The 20,877-nt window shown below is 38.7% G+C and overlaps 1 protein-coding gene across 7 annotated transcripts in view; it reads left to right on the top strand.

Moving 5' to 3' along the window:
• Positions 1–18,777, top strand: part of ACYP2 (acylphosphatase 2) — a 37,948-nt gene extending 19,171 nt beyond the window's left edge. For 4 of the 7 annotated variants that reach the window (XM_035565433.2, XM_050709423.1, XM_050709422.1 and 1 more), the window contains one exon: positions 18,194–18,777. In XM_035565433.2, coding sequence (XP_035421326.1) covers positions 18,194–18,308 — 115 coding nt within the window. In that variant the 3' untranslated portion in view covers positions 18,309–18,777. The other 3 variants (XR_007707942.1, XR_007707943.1, XM_050709421.1) reach the window with 3 other exon arrangements.
• Positions 18,778–20,877: the final 2,100 nt, after the last annotated feature.

Here is a 20,877-nt window from a genome sequence, read left to right as displayed (position 1 = left end):
ATACTTCGATGTTTAATATGCTTTCTAATTGCATGTTGGGCAATTGCATCAATTGCTGAATTCCTCAAAGATTCAGGCAGAATAAAGTACCCTATGACTTCATATTTTTTAATAGTTATCAGTACACTGCTTTAAATAACTTTTTGAGGTTTTTCTATTTTCATTTAAAAAAAAAAAAAGCAAGCTCTGAAGTATGAAAGCTGACTGCTGTTCCAAATGATTTAGAGATCTGGTATATTGTTTAGACATCGGTTGAAAGAAGTGATAGAATATAGTCAACGTGACAGTAAAAAAAAGGTAGTATCATGTCCAATTAAATTGTTTTTTTATTTACCTTACATTGCTTCTGGTGTGAGCAACCAAAATGTGTAGCTGTACCTGGCTTTGTGGTGGTTTTGTCATGGTAGTGAATTGTGTCTGGGTGATCACTGCTGCCTGAGTAAGCAGGGGTAGTAATACACGTGGGGCTTTCTCCTATTTCCACTTCTTTGCTCCTTGGCAAAATCACCAAGGCAGAGCATTTCATGCACTGATGCTCAAAGTAGAGCCAGGGGATTCTTGGAAATGCAGCAATGCATAATCCAAACTCCCAATGGAGCTTTGACAGACCTGTCCAGTCTCGCACTGTTTTTCATTCATGGAGTTGTCTGGAGAAAATAAAAGGGGGTTGGGCATGGAACCTGGTTCTAATGTCTGAGATTGTGACAGCATCCTTCGGCTGCTGCACTGACTCACGGTCAGCCTTGAACCCGAGAGGTCCTGCCTTATCAGCCTGGAAGGCAGCTGCCTGCTCTCCATGGGTAGTGAAGGTGCTGCCTGGCTCTTCTGCCTGCCTGTGTGCTGGCACAGAGGCTTCCAGTCCTCCGTTTGTGGCAGTATCTCTTGAGAGGCAGCACTGGAAAAGTGTGTGAATGGCAAGATACGTCCTGCTGCCAAAAGACAGGATGCTATGTGTTCATGTAATAAACCTTAATAGCAATCTGTAACGTAGCTTCAGGTAGGCTGTTCACAACTTATTTAAGAATTCTAAGTACGCAGGGACTTGAATTTCTATTTCATGAAATTAATTGCACATGAGGAGTGACATGGACCTGAAATTCTTAAAGAAATTAACTCTAGCTCATTAATTAATGCTTTTTTTTTTTTTTTTTTTTACAAGGTCAGAAAATCGCTTTAGCTCACAGTGGAAGTGCTGTAAGGTTAGGGCGGATACACTCTGTGAATGAAAAGATGCAATAAATATTAAGTTCAAAGCAGAATGCAGTTTCAATTGAGTGGCAGCAGCTGCTTTCATTATCATGCATTATACTGAAGAGCTATCAGAATTGCTCTAGGTACATTATTAACTAGAAAGCCAAACTAGATCCATATTGCAAAGAACAAACTGCAAGGTATGACATGAGTGGAACAGAGTACATGGGAAGATAGAGGGAAGATGGAGGCATTTATGTAACATTACATATATGTCTGGCTGCATGTATCCTTGAATATCTTTATGTAGTGTATTGGTGGGAAGACTTCAGGGACCAGTGATGCTGTCCAGCTGATGCCTTCTTGACTGCTTTACAACTTAGAATTACAAGGCTGAATGCTTGAAATACTCCTGAGGTGCCAATCACGCAGCATTGCAGGGGCCCTGAACCAACCTTACAGGGATGTAAGTGAAACCAGATGTGAGTGCAGGCTAGCCGGGAAGAGAAGTGCGAACTTGATTGTGGCAATTCTAAGCTTAAAAAAAGCTCTTCCTAGCAATAGCTGGTATTTTCTGTTACTTCTGAAACTCTCAGTGATAGAATGATTGTGCCGAAGTATTTTCTTAAAGTTTTAAGTTTTTAATGGGTTTTGGTGCCTAATTCATCACGGAAGCTCAATACTTGTAAACTTTTAAAAGTGGAAATGGCTTGGCTTGGAGATCTTCTGGTGGTTTGTTTATACCTTATTTCTGTGACTAGAGGTTCCTGGAAGGTGTATGATAGAACGTGGTCTTCATAGTTTGGCTTAATTTAGGGTTTTGTTCTTCAGGGCTTTATATCAATTGAAGAGTCAGCTTTACAGAGTGAATGAGTTGCTGTTCCCGAGGAATGAACTGAACAGGGCAATTACTATTACTTTGTAGTTCACCAGTGTGAAACCCTGTTAAAAACTGGTGCCAACCATTGCTGTGCTTTCTAACCCATGGAAAGTCACTTGGGCCTATTCCCTGAACACTGGTATCTTAAACCAAATGAAACTATTGAACATATACTATTTTAACAAATATTTATCCAATAAGTGGCCAATATAGATCAAGAAATTAATGAAAAATATTTCTTAAAAATTCCTTTTAACTGCTGGAATGAGTTGCATCCTGTAGCCAGCATTTCTCATGCAACAGTTTCATTATTATCTGAAAGAATTTTGCCATAAGGGAAGTGTTTTGCATTCCATAGCGAATGTATCCCCTGCCCTAAAGAACAGTAAATAATCAGTAATTGTTTGGGACTTGGAACTTTCTTAAACAGAACGTATTTTACAAGCATATCAATAAAGAAAGTGTTTTGAAGGTTAGCTACTAACATAGAACAGAGATTTAGGTGTTCTTTATCAGTTTTGCAGAAGAATCCCTAGTTTGAAGAGTATGCTGTCTATGTAGTTCTTTGTTTCTTTCACTTCTCATGTTAATCTGTTCTTTTTGCCTATAGGTTTAGAGACATGGCAGGTCGTGCCCATTTCCCATAGGGAAACTGTAGGTAGGGTTGAAGCTAATGTCCTATCATACTCACCCTAGGAACCCAGACGCATGAGCCCCCATTTATGTGTATGTGTATCTCCAAGTGATGGCTTGTTCATCTACACCTGTCACTTGATCATCCATCACACACTGGAGATGTTCTTTCTCAGGCTTTACCCAGATGTGAGGTTTTACTGTGCATCTCTTTTTCTTGAATCTACAAACCACCCACCAACAAGGTAACCTCATCAAAAGGTTTAAGGTGGCTTCCTTATTCTCTGTAGACCTCTGTGCCATTGTTCATATAGACTGGAGTCATTTTAAGCATGACTGTCAAAACCAGAGGTTGTGAATGCTGATGTGCTGCAGGGTGCTGCTGTAATACGTTCTTCTGTCTTTAATTTTGCATATTTAGGCACATCATTACTGCTCTATCTTTGTCAAATTTAACTCTGCTTAAAACAACTTCTTGGATATGGTGTCCAGCCAGGTTTATCATAATTGTGTTGCTGGTCTATTTAAATGTTAAAGCTATAGCCACGTGACCATTTCAGTTCTGTGTGCTTGTAGTAAACGTAACTGTATTAAAACTATACATAGGGATCAAGGTCTGAACTGTTTATACATAGTTTTCTGTTCTGGTAATCTGTTCCCTTTAGAGTTCTCCATGTTGCATTTTTCCCCACTGTAATTTTTCTTAATCCCTGAAGTAAAGGTTCTGCATGTATATCAAAAGAAAAGAAATAAACTTCATGATCTTCCAACAAGTGCTCTGTTGCTGCAGGGTTTTGTCTGTTTACTTGTTGGTATTTGTGGGTCATGCCAGTGGTGTTTCAATTGTGTATCTGGGAAAAATGCACAACACTTTTCAGATAAAATCAATGTTGTTCTGCATTTTGTGAAAGGTAGGAAACCTCATTCCTTTATTCAGTTCTTGGATGCCATCTAACCTTTCAGATACATCAGTGCTGTTGGTTTTGGAGAGTATCAACTCTAGCAATTTGGATCTTTCTCTGTGCCCAGACAGTGAAGGACTGGTAGGCACAGCAATCTAATCTAGCTTTCAACCCTCAGTGTACGGAGAGGAGTCTGAGGGTTTCTCAACTGTCAATTACAATTTGCTTAGTTGGGCAGTGTTTAGTTTTGTCTTTGTCGTTTTACTGTTGCTGCAAGAAGAAAGCAAAGCAGATGTTAAATACTCTAATTAAATCAAACCCTTTTGAATCTTAGCTGTGATCACATTGTTTTTTATCTGGGTAAAAGGGTGTTGCCTCTTGAAGTTCATATTGGATTTTTGCTTAAGATACTAAATCTGGTTTTAATCTTTGAAACAACTATACTGAGATGTGCTTACCATTTTTGGGGTATACTTGTGAAGGATCGGACTCTTAGGTTAAAAACTTAAGTGATCCTGAAAAGAAAACTCTTTAAGTGGCCGGTCAACTTTCACAGGCCTCCACTGAACTGATCACTAACTTACTTTGTAAATGAAGCAGTGTTAGCAGCTGAAATAAGAAATGGACCGTTTTCTATTTGTGGATTTGGCATCTTTGTCTTCCAGTATTGGAAAGTGAAGTCATGAATAAGTGTCCAACAATTAAAACAAAAAGTGAGGTAGATATGTTTATTTTAAAGCTACAGTGCTGGGTGTTTATCTAGTTTTGGGGAAAAATTAAGAAAGCATATCAGCACTTCTGTGTTTATTGCATGAATATATATGGATGAATAAGCAAAATCACATAAAAGAATAAAGTGTTGTTTCTCCTATCATTAAAGGAGAGTGGAAAAACAGAATGATTCATGTTGTAGTAGTAAAGGATCTGTCAATTCTTGCATTATAAACTCTTGCTTTCCGTTGTTTATAAGCAAACCAAAAAATATGTAGGCGAGACTAACATCCTGTATCAAGTTGAAAGCCAAAACGGATGTACTGTTTTAATTAAATAGAAATCCTTTTCGTTGCTTTTGTATTATAAGAGACAAAGTTGCTCTCTAATAGCAGGGTGGAAGTAGTCTTTGCTTGCAGGCACCTTGTTGGTAATAATTCTTGTAGCTCTTAGACTTGAGATGACATATTTGTCATGCAACAAAGGAGCAGTCTAGCCAAGTTCAATGTGGGAGCTTTTAACTAACTAATACAGTGGTTTTGTTGTTCCTGGTGTGTGTATACACACTGAGAAGTTCGTAGAAGTGCAGAAGACCTAGGCATATGTTTTCCTTTAATTTTAATGAAAGTTCTGTGGCTAAATTCCATGCATTGCAATGAAAACTGAGTCCACAACTATGTATGGGATTGCTTAAGGCATGTTATATGTTCAATTCCTAGAATCAGAATCAGTGTTACAAGTATTTACTGTCTAATGAGCTGTTAGCAGAAGTCCTTGGTGACTGGACTCGTACATCTGTTTACTTCCGAGTACCAGGATTTCCAGTCTCCTGGATTTGTTTGGTGTCGCTGCATAATTTAACATGTGGTTTGGTGTGTGTACCCAAGAGGAAGTGTGAGCTGGTGGTTAAGATAGCATTGGTATTCAAGAGTTTGAAGTATGTTTTGTCTGACCCTGATCCTCTAGGAATGCTAGTCTTCTGAACTGGAAATCTACATGCATTTGAGAACATCTATTCTTGTATCCAGAAGCCTCACAGTGAGGATCTAGCTCTTATCTTTTTACATCATCTATAATGAGGGTTTTGTCCAATGTGGTATGTCTATCCCTCTATACAGTACTAGGAGGTGTTACTTTAGACATCTTTGAATATACGCTTTCTAATGAAAATTTGCATATAATACTAAGCTTCTAACTTAACCAGGAAAATGATTTGGTATGATGTCAAAAATATAGCTGTTACTTTGGACTGCCTGTATTTCTGCAATACATTGCACAAAAATGGTGAATAAGTCTGCTGGTTGATAGTATATAGGATGAAATTCTGATTCTGTCATTGGAAAGCTTTCCACTGATTTCCTCTGGATGGGAATTTCACACAACTGGGCTGCTCTCCTGTGGAGGGTGCTCCATCAGGGTAGACTGCCCTCACTGAAAGCAGCACTGCTCCCAAAAGCGGGGGCAAGCAAAAGACAGAAGTATGCTGTCTATGCTAGATGCAGTAGCAAAGGACTTCTAGAGATGGACATATTCCTAAATTACATGTATTGGTGGCGGGTCTGCAACTTGCAGGGTCAGGAAGAAGCTGAGAAGTTGAATTTTTTGTCTAAAACTTGCTTCTTCCACTGTAATTCACTGTTTCTATGACTGTTCAGCCAGGTCTGGGTTACCACAAACTACATTTTATGCAGAAAACTTGGGCTTTGTATGGTTAAAGGACTTGTATTTTCTGTTTATGCCTTCTGTTTTCACCGATCTTACCAGTGAATAAGATGGGAAGCAAAGCATGGTGACCAACTAAGGTGGTTAAACGCTGCCTTGAAAGGCGGCTTTCTCGACTTCTGCCAAAAATTTCCCCCATGGTGTTGGTCAAGACCAGGCTTTTCATAGCGATGTCTGTTTCTTGTACTAGTGCTCAGTCTGAGACCCTGGAAAGTGACTTGCAGAAGTGATATGCACTCAGCTCCTTTCTGGTCTTTTACACACAGTGATGAATTCTGTCATGTAATCATAAGTTTTCTTAAAAATAAATCAGGCTGCTCATATCACAACAGGCACTCCAATTCCTGAAGGCTTTTAGTGGCTTTGTCTGTAGCCATGTCTGTGGTCCAGCTGCCCTTTTCATTTGATGTGTATTATATCCCAAATTTGGTTGCAGCTGTTGTAATTTGAATTTCTTACTTATGTAACTTGTGTGAACTGTTTGGACTGTTTCCTCTGCAAAATGAGGAAGCTGGGGCACACTCTTGTTTTTGTAAAAATGCATGGTGACCTGACTTGTTCTGACACTAATTTTCTGAAATTATTATTTTAGAACAGCTCCTCCAGAATCAAACACTGCAAGTGTTTGTAAGTTTTCATGATGCTTGCTCCTAAATTATTTGTTTGGTTATTTTGCTTCCAAGGTCTTGGTGTTGCAAAAAAAAAAAAAAAAAAAAAAAGAAGGAATGTATTTTATTCTCTGTGCACTTATAAATGGCCAAACGGATTGTTATGAGCAATTTTTTAATAAAAAGCGCATGAGTGTCATGAGAGGTCTTATTCTAGGAAACATGCCAGTCTTGAATGCCTGTACTTGAGCTATCTGCCTTTGGAAATCTTTGTCACTGGAAGCACCAAGTAACTCTAAGTTATTTTGAAATGAGTTCCTTAAAATTAGTTATTTAAAAATTAGTTAAAATACTTGATTTTTTTTTTTTTTTTTTTTTTTTTTTTTTTTTACTTTAGGGAACTAGTAACTCCAGACTTCAGTCCTGAATCCCATCCTAATATGCATGTTAGCACAGTTGCAAGTCAGGAATTATATTGGTAACACGGAAAGGGTTCAAAGTTGCACAAAGGCAATCATCATCATACTGTGACCACCACAGAAAATTCTCTAAGTCAGGAAATACATAATGCAGCTGGGCATCGGTGAGTACACCAGCGAATGATCTCACTTCGTTAATGCTGTTGGAAGGCCCTGTAGAGTGCTCCAAGCTTTGCAATGGAGAAAACTTTTCAAAATGGTGAGTCATGACTAGCCCATCAACTTTCAGTACTCACCCTTTCTTGCATTAATGAAGCAGTGGCAATTGGTTCTGAAACATAGGTTAAGTCAAGCATAATATTAATTAAATTTGTACATAAATTTCAATAAAAGTTGGCTCTTAATGAAATCTCTGGGGTTTTCCAGGATTTTGTAATTCTTAAATCAGGATACAAGTCCTAAGTAGTCCCTGTAGCTATCTACAGTATGAAAGTGATAGGAAACAGATCAGCCTGTTTCAGTGGTCAGGCGGGATAAATGGTCAGGCAGAATAAAATCAAAAAGGGGGAAGGGAAAGAAATGGCATAGATTACAGAAAACAAATGAGACGTTTAATACTTCTTGACAGCGCCTGAAGCTTAAGGGAAAGATGAAAAAATAGAAGGATTTGAGTTTTGGAACATATCTGTACTTTGCCAGTAATTCTGTTCTTACCAGGTACTTAACAATTATCAAAACATGTGTGTTAAGAAATTGTTGTTACTCTTACCCTGCTGTTATACTCCTCTTTTGCGACACAGCAATAAAGTGGTATTGCCTGAGCTATCAAAGATCTTTGTTCAACAGAGTATGCTTAATTACATACTTAATAAAATATGAGTTGATTTTTATTTAACTCTTACCACTTACTTAACTGTCTTAGTGTTTTCTGGGCGTGTTATTCCAAAGCACCTTTTTTCAGTTTGCCTCCTGATGCACATTTCTTTTATCAGCCTGCAACACGTGAAGCCTAAGGGATGAAATTAAGACTTGATGGAACAAGACAAAATGCTTGTTAGTAGTTAACAATACCTATTTATAAGGAGTACTTCAAAAATAGTATGGGCCTATCAACTTTCAAAAATGATTTTTTTTTTATTAGATATTATTTTTTTTTGTCATAGATCTTTAAGTTTTGTGAAAACAGATCAAGCTTATTTCACTGCCTTCACTGGAAGTGTCACTGTTGCATTGAGTAGAATTTTGCTTTTCTTATAGTTCTTGAAATCTGAATCCTTTTTTCTTTTTTTTTTTTAAGTACTTTAAAAAAAAAAAAAAAAAGTACTTCTAAAGGGCAGATCCTAATGAGACAGCAGGAAGATGTCCAAAACAAATGGAAGCTTAGAAGCTCGGGAGAAAGACCAAGCCCATTACCTGTATGATGAACATTTACTAAATCTGCTGGTTTGGTTTTCTAAGTGGTGCTTGAGAAGGTGATAGTTCAGGATTTCAAATCTGGCTTTATCTTTTAAGGTTTTATTTCTGGGAAAAAAAAAAATAATTCTCCTACTTGATTTATCTCTTTTGCAAATAAACAGGATGTTTTTTAAAGCATATAGTTCAAGAACCAGATTTATTTAACAAAAAAATACTGAGTACTACAGCACATGAAACATTGAATCACAAAGAATGTGAATTAGATTCTAATTGAATAAATATTAAAAACTTTGCTTTATTTTTTGAAACAAAAACATTGAACCAAAATGTGTTCATGCTTTGATAGCTTTTTTAAATAGCTTGGAGCTTTGATATTAAATGTATTTATTTACACTGAATATATTCATAATGACAGTTTATAGATTGCAGGAATGGACTCAATCATAGGCATGATTGCAGCACTGCTGCATCTCACATGAACTTTTTTTTTTTAACAGAAACAATAAACAACACATGGAGAAATTTTAATTTATGGTAACTAATCAATTGCAAAGGTGATTTTAATTATTAATTACAGGGGATATTATTTATACACCTAGCTTGTACACCGCTCTACACCACTACATTCTTTGTAAACATACTGTGCTGGGTTCACCTCAAGAACAGGTTCTGGTGTGCTGGAAACAACAAATAGCTCTTGTGGAATAAAGAATGCAATACCTATAATGTATCCTTATGTTAATCTCTTGCATCCTCCTTATTTTAGCTATGTTGATAATTCAGGATGCTGTGATTTTTTTGCATTTAAGTCCTGACAAAGCTCAAGCTTAAACTTCCACGCGTAAAATTGAAGCAGATTGTTGGCTACCGTGGTCTACTTGGTGCTTTTTTGAACAGCTATGATCTCAAATGGAGTATTGATTATTATAGTAAATTTCTGTTGGTTTACCTCATATGATAAAATACCTACTATTTTATATCACAGTTGCTTTTAAAGTTTTTTGAGGCTGTGGGTTAAAAGATGGATGTAACTACTTCCTTGAAAGTGTGCAACTTAAACTACACTACATGATTTAATTTAGTAAAGGTGGGGCGGGGAGGAGCTGAGCTAGCTGAATGTTTGTTAAGAATGTTTCAAAACACTAAGCTATAGAAAAATGGAAAATAAAATTCTGAGTTGTTACATACTTTCTGCCAACAGGCATCCATTTCTATAGGAGTTAAACAAAATATATGTTGCTGTTGTCTTTAAAATAAAGGTAGTTTGTAAGTCCCAGCATACATTCATCAGTTGATCTAATAGTAATAAAATGTATCTGAGATGCCAAAATAGCCAAAGTAAATATTTCAGCTTAAAATGGGTTTGGCTGAGATTTTTGTGACTGTGTGGGATGGGTTTTGTTTTCACTGCTAAAAAAAAATGGGCAGGCAAACGTTTTGTGCATCTGAAAGCAATTGTACATGCACTTCAGCATGAGGAACAGCTGGACATCCGACTGCCTAATCTGTGCTCACATGTGGATGCTTATATAAGGTACTTTGATAGAAACAGTCACTTGTGCATGTTCTGAAGTGAGCTGACCCTTTATCTCCTGAAGCATTCAAACAGTGGTATCTTGGGAAGGGGAAATGTGTTGCAGTAACTGCAACACTGGAAGTGTTAGATATTCTCACATGGACTTGCTTTGTGCTCTATAATGTGAAGCTTTAAAAATTGTGATACTTTCATTTTAAGATCTCAATTTTTTAAATAGTTAAAATAGTTCCAGTTAAAGCAGTTGGATAGTTTGCATCTTCTGAGTATCTTTTTGTAGCTATCTTGACTTTTGAGGAAAATAGCATGAATCCCAGTTGTGCTTGAAGGAAATCACTGTTTTGGTCTGGCATTATTTTTAGTTCTTGCATAATAACTTAATTGTATATTCTGTGTAAATTGTATCTTCTCTGCAACTCTCAGAAGATCAGTAAGCATGGTAATGTGGGAGTTAATCTTCATGGTTTGTATGTCTGCCTCCCTTGCTGAACCCCATTACAAAAGAGCAGAAAAGTGTAGTCTTTGGAACTTAGGACTGCATTTGTTGTCTGCACAATTTGCAGCCTCATTTGAATGCTTTTCTGGACTGTGGATGCATGTGGGTTTAATCTGAACTCGGACTGTATGTCTAACTGAGCTCTTTATGGGCTCTCTTATTTTTACTGGGCTGGATAACGAAATGGATTTTTAAGCAATACTGCTGATTTGGTCAGTGTGATGCTTAATTATGGGCTGCTATCAGAGTTGCTTTGAAATGCCTAAGGTTAGCATTTAATCAACTTTTTAAGTTAAAAAACTGATGATCAGAGGCAATGGTATTTTTATTTCTTGCTCAACTATAACACAGCTATTGGCTTTAAATACAACTTATGTGGATGGTGGATACTAACCAGTTACCAAGTGTCAGAGAACTAGCTTTTCTTAAGAAGCCTGAATTGGTATGCTAACAGCCAAGGTTCCTCATTTAAACTTCTCGTGGTCTTTCATTTAATAGATGGGGTATAAGAAATCATTTTTGATTGCTTTCTGTGTGATAGAGTGGTGTTAGCCGAAATTGTACTCAGTTTGTGTTGTGAGCCAAACCTTACCCTGTAGGAGGCAGACCTATTACAAGGAAAAATAATAGGCCTTTGTGCTTCGTAGGGCTCTCTGGTACGTTTATTGCTTTGGGAATATAAGACATAAGTTTAACAGGATGTTCTCATTTGTCCTGTGCTTTCTATAGATCAGCATGACATAAAACCTATTTTGAGTTACTGAAATGGCTAACTTTGTTTTATTTTTCATTTCTTTACTCTTCTTCATTGGAACAAATGTATGTGATATTGCATATCTTTTTCTGAGTTTTTTGAGAAGCCAAATGTGATTTTTCAACTTCTTTTAAATGAAGAGAGATTCTGATAATTTTTATGAAAATGCACTTATGATTGCATGCCTGTAAATAACTAAATTATACTTCAAGTTTACAAAAATATTTAACAAGAAAATCCACATCAGATCTCTTGTGTAGCACATAAGAAAATCTTCAATTTTGCTTTCATTTATTTGGGGGATCATTCTGCCTCTTTAAGATGTAGACATTTAATGTAGATCAGATATGAATAACAAAGTAAATTTCAGACTCATTTAGAGTGGAAAAGATGTTCAAGATCTTCAAATGTCAAATTTGAAATACAAAGGGTTGAATTCTGTGCTAGTGCAAGCTAGTAGTGATCATTTACATAAAAAGAAAATCTTCCCTGATAACACATACAGTATGCAACTAACATCAACATTCAAGCCACTTTTCTCAGGTTAATGAATAGAAATGAGACACCAAAATATATGTATTTGAAACTTACTCAACATTGTCACACTTAATTCATACGTTTGATCTATCAGTTTCTGCTAATTTGTCCTTGCTGTTGATATTATTTTCAAGTAGTACCCTGAAGAAACTTGTGCAATGTACTCTCTAGAGAAATGCTAGCCTTGAGTACAGCAGGGTTTGTCAGAAAAGGAAGAAATATAAACAAATTAATAACATTCATTTGTCAGCTGTGCTTAAAAATACAAATTCAAACACTAGTTTTGATTAAATATATTTTTCTCCCCTTTCTAAAACAGCTGTGGACTTGACCCACTGGATATTTTAAGAACTGGCTGGTGTGATTCATGGAGCAGCTAGCAAGCAAGCAGAAGCAGCACAGTCTTCCCCACGCCTACAGGCTCAGTTCTGTTCTGGGGCACCACACCTACGCCTGAGCAGGTTGCTTGATTTCTGGCCCATGCATTGTTGGCCTATATCCTTAGACGGCTGGTGTTTTTCCTTCCTTCCTTTAATGCTCTGAAGTAACCTGCCTCTTGGCTTTGATTTGTTGGTGGACTGTGGTGGGGTCATCCTAGTAAAGGCGTTAAAATTTCTCTCCCTTGCACTCTGCCTAGTTCTGCCTCTGCTAATTCCCCCTTCTTGCAGGTATGTATATGCAAAAGGTGTGGATGTACAACTAAGTGCACACCTTTGATCCTGACCTAGTGTGTGGACTGCTGCCCGCAGTATTTCTGGCATTTTATCAAGCAATAAGCACAAGAGTTTAAAAATCTCTTGCTGCCATTTCCCTGAGGGGAGTGCAGCAGTTTCCATGGCAGCAGAGGCCCCCTTTAGTACAGCTCCACAAGCAGCCGCATTTCAGGTCAGGCAGCTTCAGGTTTTACTCCAAGCTACAGCCTACATTCAAGAGTTACGAAAAAATAAAATAAATACAAGGAGCAGAGGAGGAAGATTGGTAGGAGAAATTTGACTAAGTTTTGATTGAATCCTCTTGACTTTATCCTGCACCAAAATGTTTGCAAGTCTTCCCTGGATTCTCTTGGGGACCCTTTGCACATTCTCTGGCTTCAGAATGTTTTCTCTATTTTGTCTACCTTGACTGCTTTTGCTAAACTTAATGCTAAATGTAGTGTTTTTTTCTTAGGCCATACAATTCAAATAATGTCAGACAGCAATGTTTTCAAATACTTGTTGTTAAGGTTTTTGTTACCTTCCTGTTACTTTCTTTCACATGAACACTTAACTCTATAAATTGTTTCCACATTCCTCTTTTACTGTTAGGGCCTTGCAACAGGAACAGAGGTGGAGGGGTAGTGGAATGGCTCTGCAGTAACCTATGAGCTGTAACATGCCTCTACTATACAGGCTGCAAGAAGCTTTAGCTTTACGCGCATTTCAGGTGTATAAAACAAAAAGGCTTTAAGTACAATCTTCCTAGTCCTTAAGATTACAGAGAAAGCCATGGTTTCCAAGCCTAAAGTTCTTTGCAGATGGTGAAAAGCCAGACAACAATGAAAAAATTGCATATTTCTGTTCTGCAGACACTTAAATATCGGGATTTAGGAAACCGTGACAGTACTGTTTCAGAATACAACAACATTTTGGAGGTATTTCATAAATATTTGCAATCCGAGTCTATACACTGTCTCAGATGTAAATACAGTCTTCAAAAAGCAACATTCTCTCAAATACTTTATCCCAAACAAAGGGAAATAAATTGTAAACACATCAGTGCCTTTATTCTCTCCCCCTCTAAATACAGAACACATTTCACTTGTTCTACTGTAAGTAACGCTGGGGTTAAGACAAAGAGAAACAAATATATTCCTAAGCTGTGCCTGGCTCACCAATGTTGATGCCGTAGATCACTTTTCAGGTCTGTTTTTAGCATTGTAGGCTGTAAAATGCTGTGGTCTCAGTTATATGTAAAAAGCCCAACTAGTTTATTCTAAATAAGTCCCCATAGAAGCATCCTATGTGTATTGATGATTTGACACAGCGTCTAGCAAAGGAAAAATGTCTTGTTCATTTACGTGCTTCTTTGGAGAAGTTGTGGGCGTACCAACACTTGATAGATTCTTTCCATGTAAATGCAGCGGTACTTATGAAAGATGCTGTAATATTGGTTCTGGAGAAGTCATGGTTCCTTGAAGCAAATTAAAACCATGCTGTTGAAACAAATCATCCCCAAAATGTGTTTTGGCAAAAGTTTCTCACCTTATATGTGCCTTAGCCTCAGAGCTGGGCCACAGGAGTGTCATTAGTACAAAGTGTGGTGGTCTTTTCAGGTGTGGAGACTAGGAATTTATATAATGCTGTCACTCTTCTGTGAGTGGTGAGCAGCTGTTATTCCCTAAATGATCAGACATGGACCTGAACCAGAAGCCAGGTGGTAAAAAAACACATATCCTTAAAAAGCGGCATAGCCAAACCCTTAAACCATTTCCTCTTGGGTCAGAACTCAAGTGTAAGGGTTCATAAGACACTGCTGATAATTCATCGCTTTCATTACTGCAAATTTTCTTTTTTACTTCCCCGTTGTACACCAGCAAAGAATGGCAAGGCTTCTTTCTTGTGCTGCATCCCGTCTCGTAGGGAGTGATGAGCTGTGTGCTCTGCCACTTCCCACACCTGCACCTACTGCATGACTTCATTTTTCTGTACCAAAGCAGGAAAGATTTTGTTTAGAGCATGGTGCAAACAAAACTATTTCAGAAAATGTTTGGTTTTATAGTATAGATTCTGTTCTTTTAAAAAGTCTTTGGGAAATCCAAGTCAGTCTGCTGGCTGCAGTATTCAAAGTGGTGTTTTTTATGTCTGTGCTACTATGATCTTGTATGACGTAGGCAAAGCTCCTTAAATATTTCCAGAGAAATACCCGTGGGATCAGTGCCCTGGGCGAGGGGACGCCTGATGGATGGAGTGTGTCTGAGCAGGCAGCGCCCCGCTGCCCAGCCACTGGCCTCACACCGTGCCCAGGGCTGGGTGAAAGGTATGTGTGTGCTTTCACTAGCGTGTATGGCCGGGCACCCTGCAGAAACGGCCCTTCGGATGCTCTTTTCCAGCCATGCGTTGAAGGAACGCGCCTGGTTGCCTCGGTAACAAGCCCGAGTCCCGCGGCAGGGCCGGCTTGAGTAGATAACGTCCCGGTGCGCGGGGTCCGACGGGCCGGGCCGTGAGCCGAGGCGCGGGGCCGTGAGGCGGGGCGGGGCTGCCCGCGCAGCCCTTAGCCCGTCGCGGGAGGGGGGAGAGCGGGGCACAGAACCTTCCAGAAGGCAGCGGGACGGGCCCCGGCGGCGGCACGCGTCTGAGTGAGCCAATCAGCGCTGGGCGCTCTCGAGTCGCCGTGAGGAGAAGGCCCGGCAGGGCAGGCCGTGTGGAGGTGGGTTCCTCGTCCGGTATCAGGCGGCTACAGCAGAAATGTTCCCTTTAAAATAGCTATCGAAGGGTGAGCTGCGGGCTCGGCTCCTGCCAAACGGTTGAATGGGATGTCCCCATCTGAGTTGGCCCGCCCCAGCTGGGGGAGGTGAGTTGTCCTACCCGCTCCTGAGGAGCATCGTGCAGCCATGATCAGGTAGGTGGCTGATGTACGTGGTGAGGTACAGCTCCGAATGCCACAAACTAGTTAATGTTCGGTAAGTGCTGGGTGGTCTGAAATTCATGGCGTGTGCGAGAGAACTAAGGCTGAGTGAAGTAGTAGGGGGCACAGAACGTTCTGTTTATTCGGGCCTACGGATACCAATGAAATTTAAAACAATTCCAAAGATATTTATCAGAGATGCTGGAGATAATATTTTCTCATTTGTAGATAAATGAGAAATTAACTACAGTAACTGTGTACTAATTGTAGCAGATACAGGTTTCTTGCTTTGTCAGCTGGTACAAAAAAGTGCTTTATAGTGTTAAGTGTATAGTCTGTCTTGTGCAAATATGAGGAAAGATGGATGAAGAACTGAGCCCCTACAGCCATGTAAATCTCAGGTAGGGAGCAGCTCTGTGGCTTTCTTCCCTACTTCCCGCATGAACTAAAGTTACATAAATGTGTCCTAAAAAATTTTAGTGGAGATGAATTGTTTTATCTGGACTCTTACTGGTCTCACTTTAGTCTTCTCCATGTGAGACTGTGGAGCTGACAATAAAGCTTGCTCTGCATGGAGTTTGTAGTGTTACTTTCTACATGCAGTGGAACTTAAGAATTGGGAGCAGCCAGGCACTCAGTTGACCTTAAGTACAGTTGTGAAGGCTGGGCAAGGAAGATATTTCTGATTTTTGTCCAGGACAAGCTCATCTTAAAATGAGAAGGGGAGTGGCCATGGGGATTATGTTTTCCTGTGGGTGTTTCACTAGCCTTCTAAAAATGGTGTACACAGATTTTTGCTTCAAGTAATTCAGCATTTCAAATGTTTTTCTTTCTGATTTTAGGCCATCCAGCTATATTAGATTCTTATGCTGAATAGGGCCCCTTTCCAATTTCTCATGAGGGAATTTTGCGTCAGTTACTAGGCTTTTTTACTTCTGTTGAGATACCTGGTCACCTTAGGACTCAAGCACCAAGTGCTATTCTCCTGGTTCACTCATGTGTGTCTGTTCCCATGTTACACTCCTTACTGCAAAATTTCATCTCAAATACACAAGAGGGAATGTTCACAACATGAAGCAAAGAATGCAAGGTGTGAAGATGCATAAACATCTGACAGATGTTTCTTAATTTGAATTACTGGCATCATTTATAGACTAAATTAAAGGTTGTCACAGGAAATTCATTTTGAATGTGAGAAGTCCGTTTGTGGCTTGTGTCTTCCAGGGAGTTTTTACATATAGAGCCTCCTTTTTAGTGGTCAAATGGGAAGTGGGCTTAAAAGAGCTTTTTGTCTCTGCCAGGCTGTAATCCTTTGTGCTTACTGCTAGGGTTGTGTTTCAAGGTATGTGAATGCTAAGAAATACCTGCATTAAGTGTTAAGAGTGCGTATTTCTTCATAATCAAGAACCTGTACACAGGGTTTAAAGAATGAGATTAGTTTTGTAGGTGTTCAGTATAGGCTTGGTGCCATCCGTGCTAGTTCTAAGAATAATAAACCACTTGTTCCTTGTTAGTCAGCTAAGATATCTCAGGTCTTTTATACAATTTTTGACAATGCAACAAAAAAACATTATTGTCAAATGCAGGGTCTTGAACAAGATACGTTTTGATCTCTGTATTTTTATTTATTGGCTTAAGACAAGCAGCTTGAGTGCACAGTTCTCATAAAGATGCCTAAGTGCAAGAAGACTGCATTTTATAATCTTCCGTGCGATTTTGCAAGGGATGAATTAACTTTAAAACAACTTCAATGCTCTTCAAACGAGAATTTAAATGAATAATAGTAATATTTTAGTTGCAGTTACATGCCTACAACAATTTATGTATCACTGAAGTTATAAAAAGTATTGTGTGGAGATACACTTAAGTTTTATACGCTAGAGTACTCTTTCTTCTCAGTTTTCAATATGACAGAAAATCCTCAAAGTGTGTTTTCATAAAGAAGCCTGTAAAGAAGCAGATGTCTGCAAATCAGTTGTTAGTACACCTCCTGTTATCACCAGTGGCTTATTACTAAAGTGCAGAAGCTCAAATTGCTGCAGGATAGGAAGATGGCTGGTATTTAGTTAGGAGCAGCCATCATACTGTCAGCTCCTGGACTATTACCTCCTTGGAATTTGTGTTCAATACAGATTTTTTAGTGTGCTGTGGAAGAAAATAGCAAGTGCCAAATTAATTTAATTGGATCATAATGCAAATGCATGCAAAACTCACTGAATTTTTTACAGGTGTTCTTTTTTTCCCCCCACGTTTCTTAATTCTATAGTATCTTTCATAATTTAATACTGCTTTTTGTACTGTAATTTTGGTTTGCTTGCTTTATCCTTTTGCTGGGTTTGAAAGAGTCATTTTTATTTCAATTTGTTTCTTGTTTTTGTCAGAACAGGATAAACTGGCTGCTTGAGTTTTTCTTGGTACTTTTTAAATTATGGACGGCTTTTAGGTCCTTGCTACAAGTATAATATTCAATCTGCAAAGCTGATACGCCTATTTTAAAGCTATTAATATGTGCTTAAAAGGGGACATTACATAAAAGTTTACCAGACAGAAAAAGGCTACAACAGACTTATTTAATGTTCTATAATATGTTTTGAAATGTCGACACTTAAATGCAAAATGAACTTAAATTAAAGGAGACTGGGAGGGGAAACAAGGTAACTAAACATTTGGCATAGTTTCCTTATTAAAAGACTGTACTTACAGCTCTTAAAAGGGGAAGCATGATAGGAGAATAAACACCACATGTACAGTTGATTGCATGCTAACCCTCTCTTATTTTTCTTGCAGGAAATCCTGGCTGACTAAAGTTGGAAGCCCAAGTTCTCGTATAGACAGAACAAATTTTTCTAATGAAAAGGAGATTTCCAAGCTTGACTTCTCAGGATTTAGCACTAGATACTAATAGAAGAAAACATCACTAAGCACTAAACTGATGTTTCTGCTGCATATTTTCTGTGCATCCATAAAATGTCATGAGCACTTGGATGCTTTCTGTACTTGAAATAGATGATTGCTGTTCCCATGAAGTAAGAATTCTTAGTTGCTCTATTAGGTGTTTCACAACATGATTGTCAGTGCTTAATATCTAAAGTGTCAATATCTAATTTATTGCATCTTGAAATCTATAAAAGTCGCTAAAAGTATCATTGATTATTTCTGTACAGAGATACTTCTTATTCCAACCATATGAAACCTAATCTTTACACTGTAAAGGATATATAAATAATCTCTATGTTCTACAGTTCATAACCTCTCCAGAAATGCATAGCTTACAGAACTGGAACTCTTAGAGAGGTATTCTAACATCTCTGTATTACAGATCATATTACTTGTGATAATTTAAAATAAATGTGCATTGCTTCAGACAAAAATTGTTAACTGCCTGTGGTTTAAAATACTCTAAGGTGATGCAGGTACTTTTTGGAACAAGATGATGAAACGCATTGCCTCTCAACCTCTTCCTTGTCTGCCTAAAGCATAAATCTCTACTGATGAAAAAGGATATTCCATTCTTTTTGCTGTATGATTTTATCAAAATTAACTGAAGATTTCAGTTATTGTCCTTACTGGATGAGTATTTGCTCATCCAGTGAGTTGAATTGGATACAGTAGTGTACACCCCCAGAAATCAAACCAAGTACACAAACGGTCTTGAGCAAATTGAACCATGTGCTTGCAATAAATACTGGATAAGTCTCTGCAATATTGGGGTCTAACTCATGTAGTAATTTTTTCAATGTTATCAAGGAGTCTGTTAGGGTTGGAACTGACTTACACCTTCAATTCTAAAGTACTTCTGTGTCGGGATTAGTCAATGTAGGAGGACTTCTATAAAATCTCCAGTATACCCAAGCAGGCTCCTGTGTGATCTGGCAGTACTGTTCACCAGGTGGTGCGAACATGCGGCGACGGCGGCTCAAGCTGTAAGTCCCTGTGAGAAGTATATGGGACCCGAAGCTCAGTCACTGCTTACCTGGCCTTGGGTGGGCGCTGAGCAGGGGCCCAGCTCCTTGCTCTTCTCTGTGGTTCTGTCCTCAAAAGTAACCTTGCAAAGGGCACCTAAAACTAGATTTCTGCTGGCTGTTCTGCACCTCTTCAACGGGTGGATAGTGTCAGTTTAGACATCCTCCTCAAATGTGCAATTTTTATTTTTTAATTCAGAAAAGGATGTTTTGTAACGTAAGCATTGTACCCTTGCATATGTGCAGAGCAAAATGTGCATTAGAAAGTATATTTCTAATGACTACTAGATTTATTTTCACTGGTCCTTTGTGTATAAAGCAGTAAAGACTTCTTTCTAGAATTTGCAGAAGTTACTTGTAAATTGTTCTAGTTCAAACTGCATTTGACTTCTGTAATTATACGGAGGCATCCTTTGTTAAATTCATTGTGAATAACCCTTGTTCCACTCAAATGGTAAATGGCAAAGTTCAAGTGTAGTAGTAGCTCAATAGAGGTTGCATCCTCTCTGAGAACTGTATCCTGTCAAACACAGTTCACATTTTCCTTGAAGCTACCTGGCATAAAACACACCCTCAAAGGCTTTTCCAGCCAAGTTGTTTTGCTCATGTTGTGAGAAACAATGACAGAGGAAGGCAGAAAATAAATGGGACGCTAGATAGACAGGAAGAAGAGACAAAGATGGAATTGTTCTGATGTGTTCGCATGGGTAGAGCTGCATGATAACAAGGGCTCGGTAACTGCACCCTTACTCCACTAGAAACGCGAGGCTTGGGAATGGGTATCCAGCCATTTTAAAAAAAAGGCTAACTTTTTGGGGAATACAATCTGCTGGCTATAAACCTTCAAAAAGTTAAAAGATGAAAAATCTATGTAAATGTTTCACATAGAAAACCAAAACCAATATTTAAAGTGATAACAAGCACTGTACTGAAGATTTTGAGTGCCTTTTTCAACCAAAGGAAGTCAGAAGTTACTACTAATAATATGGTATTTAAGTAAATACAATTCCTGTGATCTGCAGTTCTGGGCACCACAGTACAAAAAGGGTGTAAAACTGTTGGAGAGTGCCCAGAGGAGGGCTACGAAGATGGTGAAGGGACTAGAAGGGAAGATGTATGAGGAGCAGCTGAGGTCACTTGGCCTGTTCAGCCTGGAAAAGAGGAGGCTGAGGGGAGACCTCATTGTCGTCTACAGCTTCATCATGAGGGGGGCAGGTGCCGGTCTATTCTCCTTAGTCACCAGTGATAGGACCCGTGGGAATGGTGTCAAGCTGAGGCAGAGGAGGGTTAGGCTACACATCAGGAAGAGGTTCTTCACCAAGAGAGTGGTCGCACACTGGAACAGGCTCCCCAGGGAAGTAGTCACTGCACCAAGCCTGTTGGAGTTTAAGAAGCGTTTGGACTGTGCACTTAGTCACAAGGTCTAAAAGTTTGGGTAGACCTGTGTGGTGCCAGGAGTTGGACTCGATGACCCTTATGGGTCCCTTCCAACTTGGGATATTCTATGAT

Source organism: Cygnus atratus, chromosome 3 (genome assembly GCF_013377495.2).
Source record: "Cygnus atratus isolate AKBS03 ecotype Queensland, Australia chromosome 3, CAtr_DNAZoo_HiC_assembly, whole genome shotgun sequence".
In the NCBI taxonomy this organism is placed as follows: Eukaryota; Metazoa; Chordata; class Aves; order Anseriformes; family Anatidae; genus Cygnus; species Cygnus atratus.
This window is presented reverse-complemented; position numbering and strand designations above follow the sequence as displayed.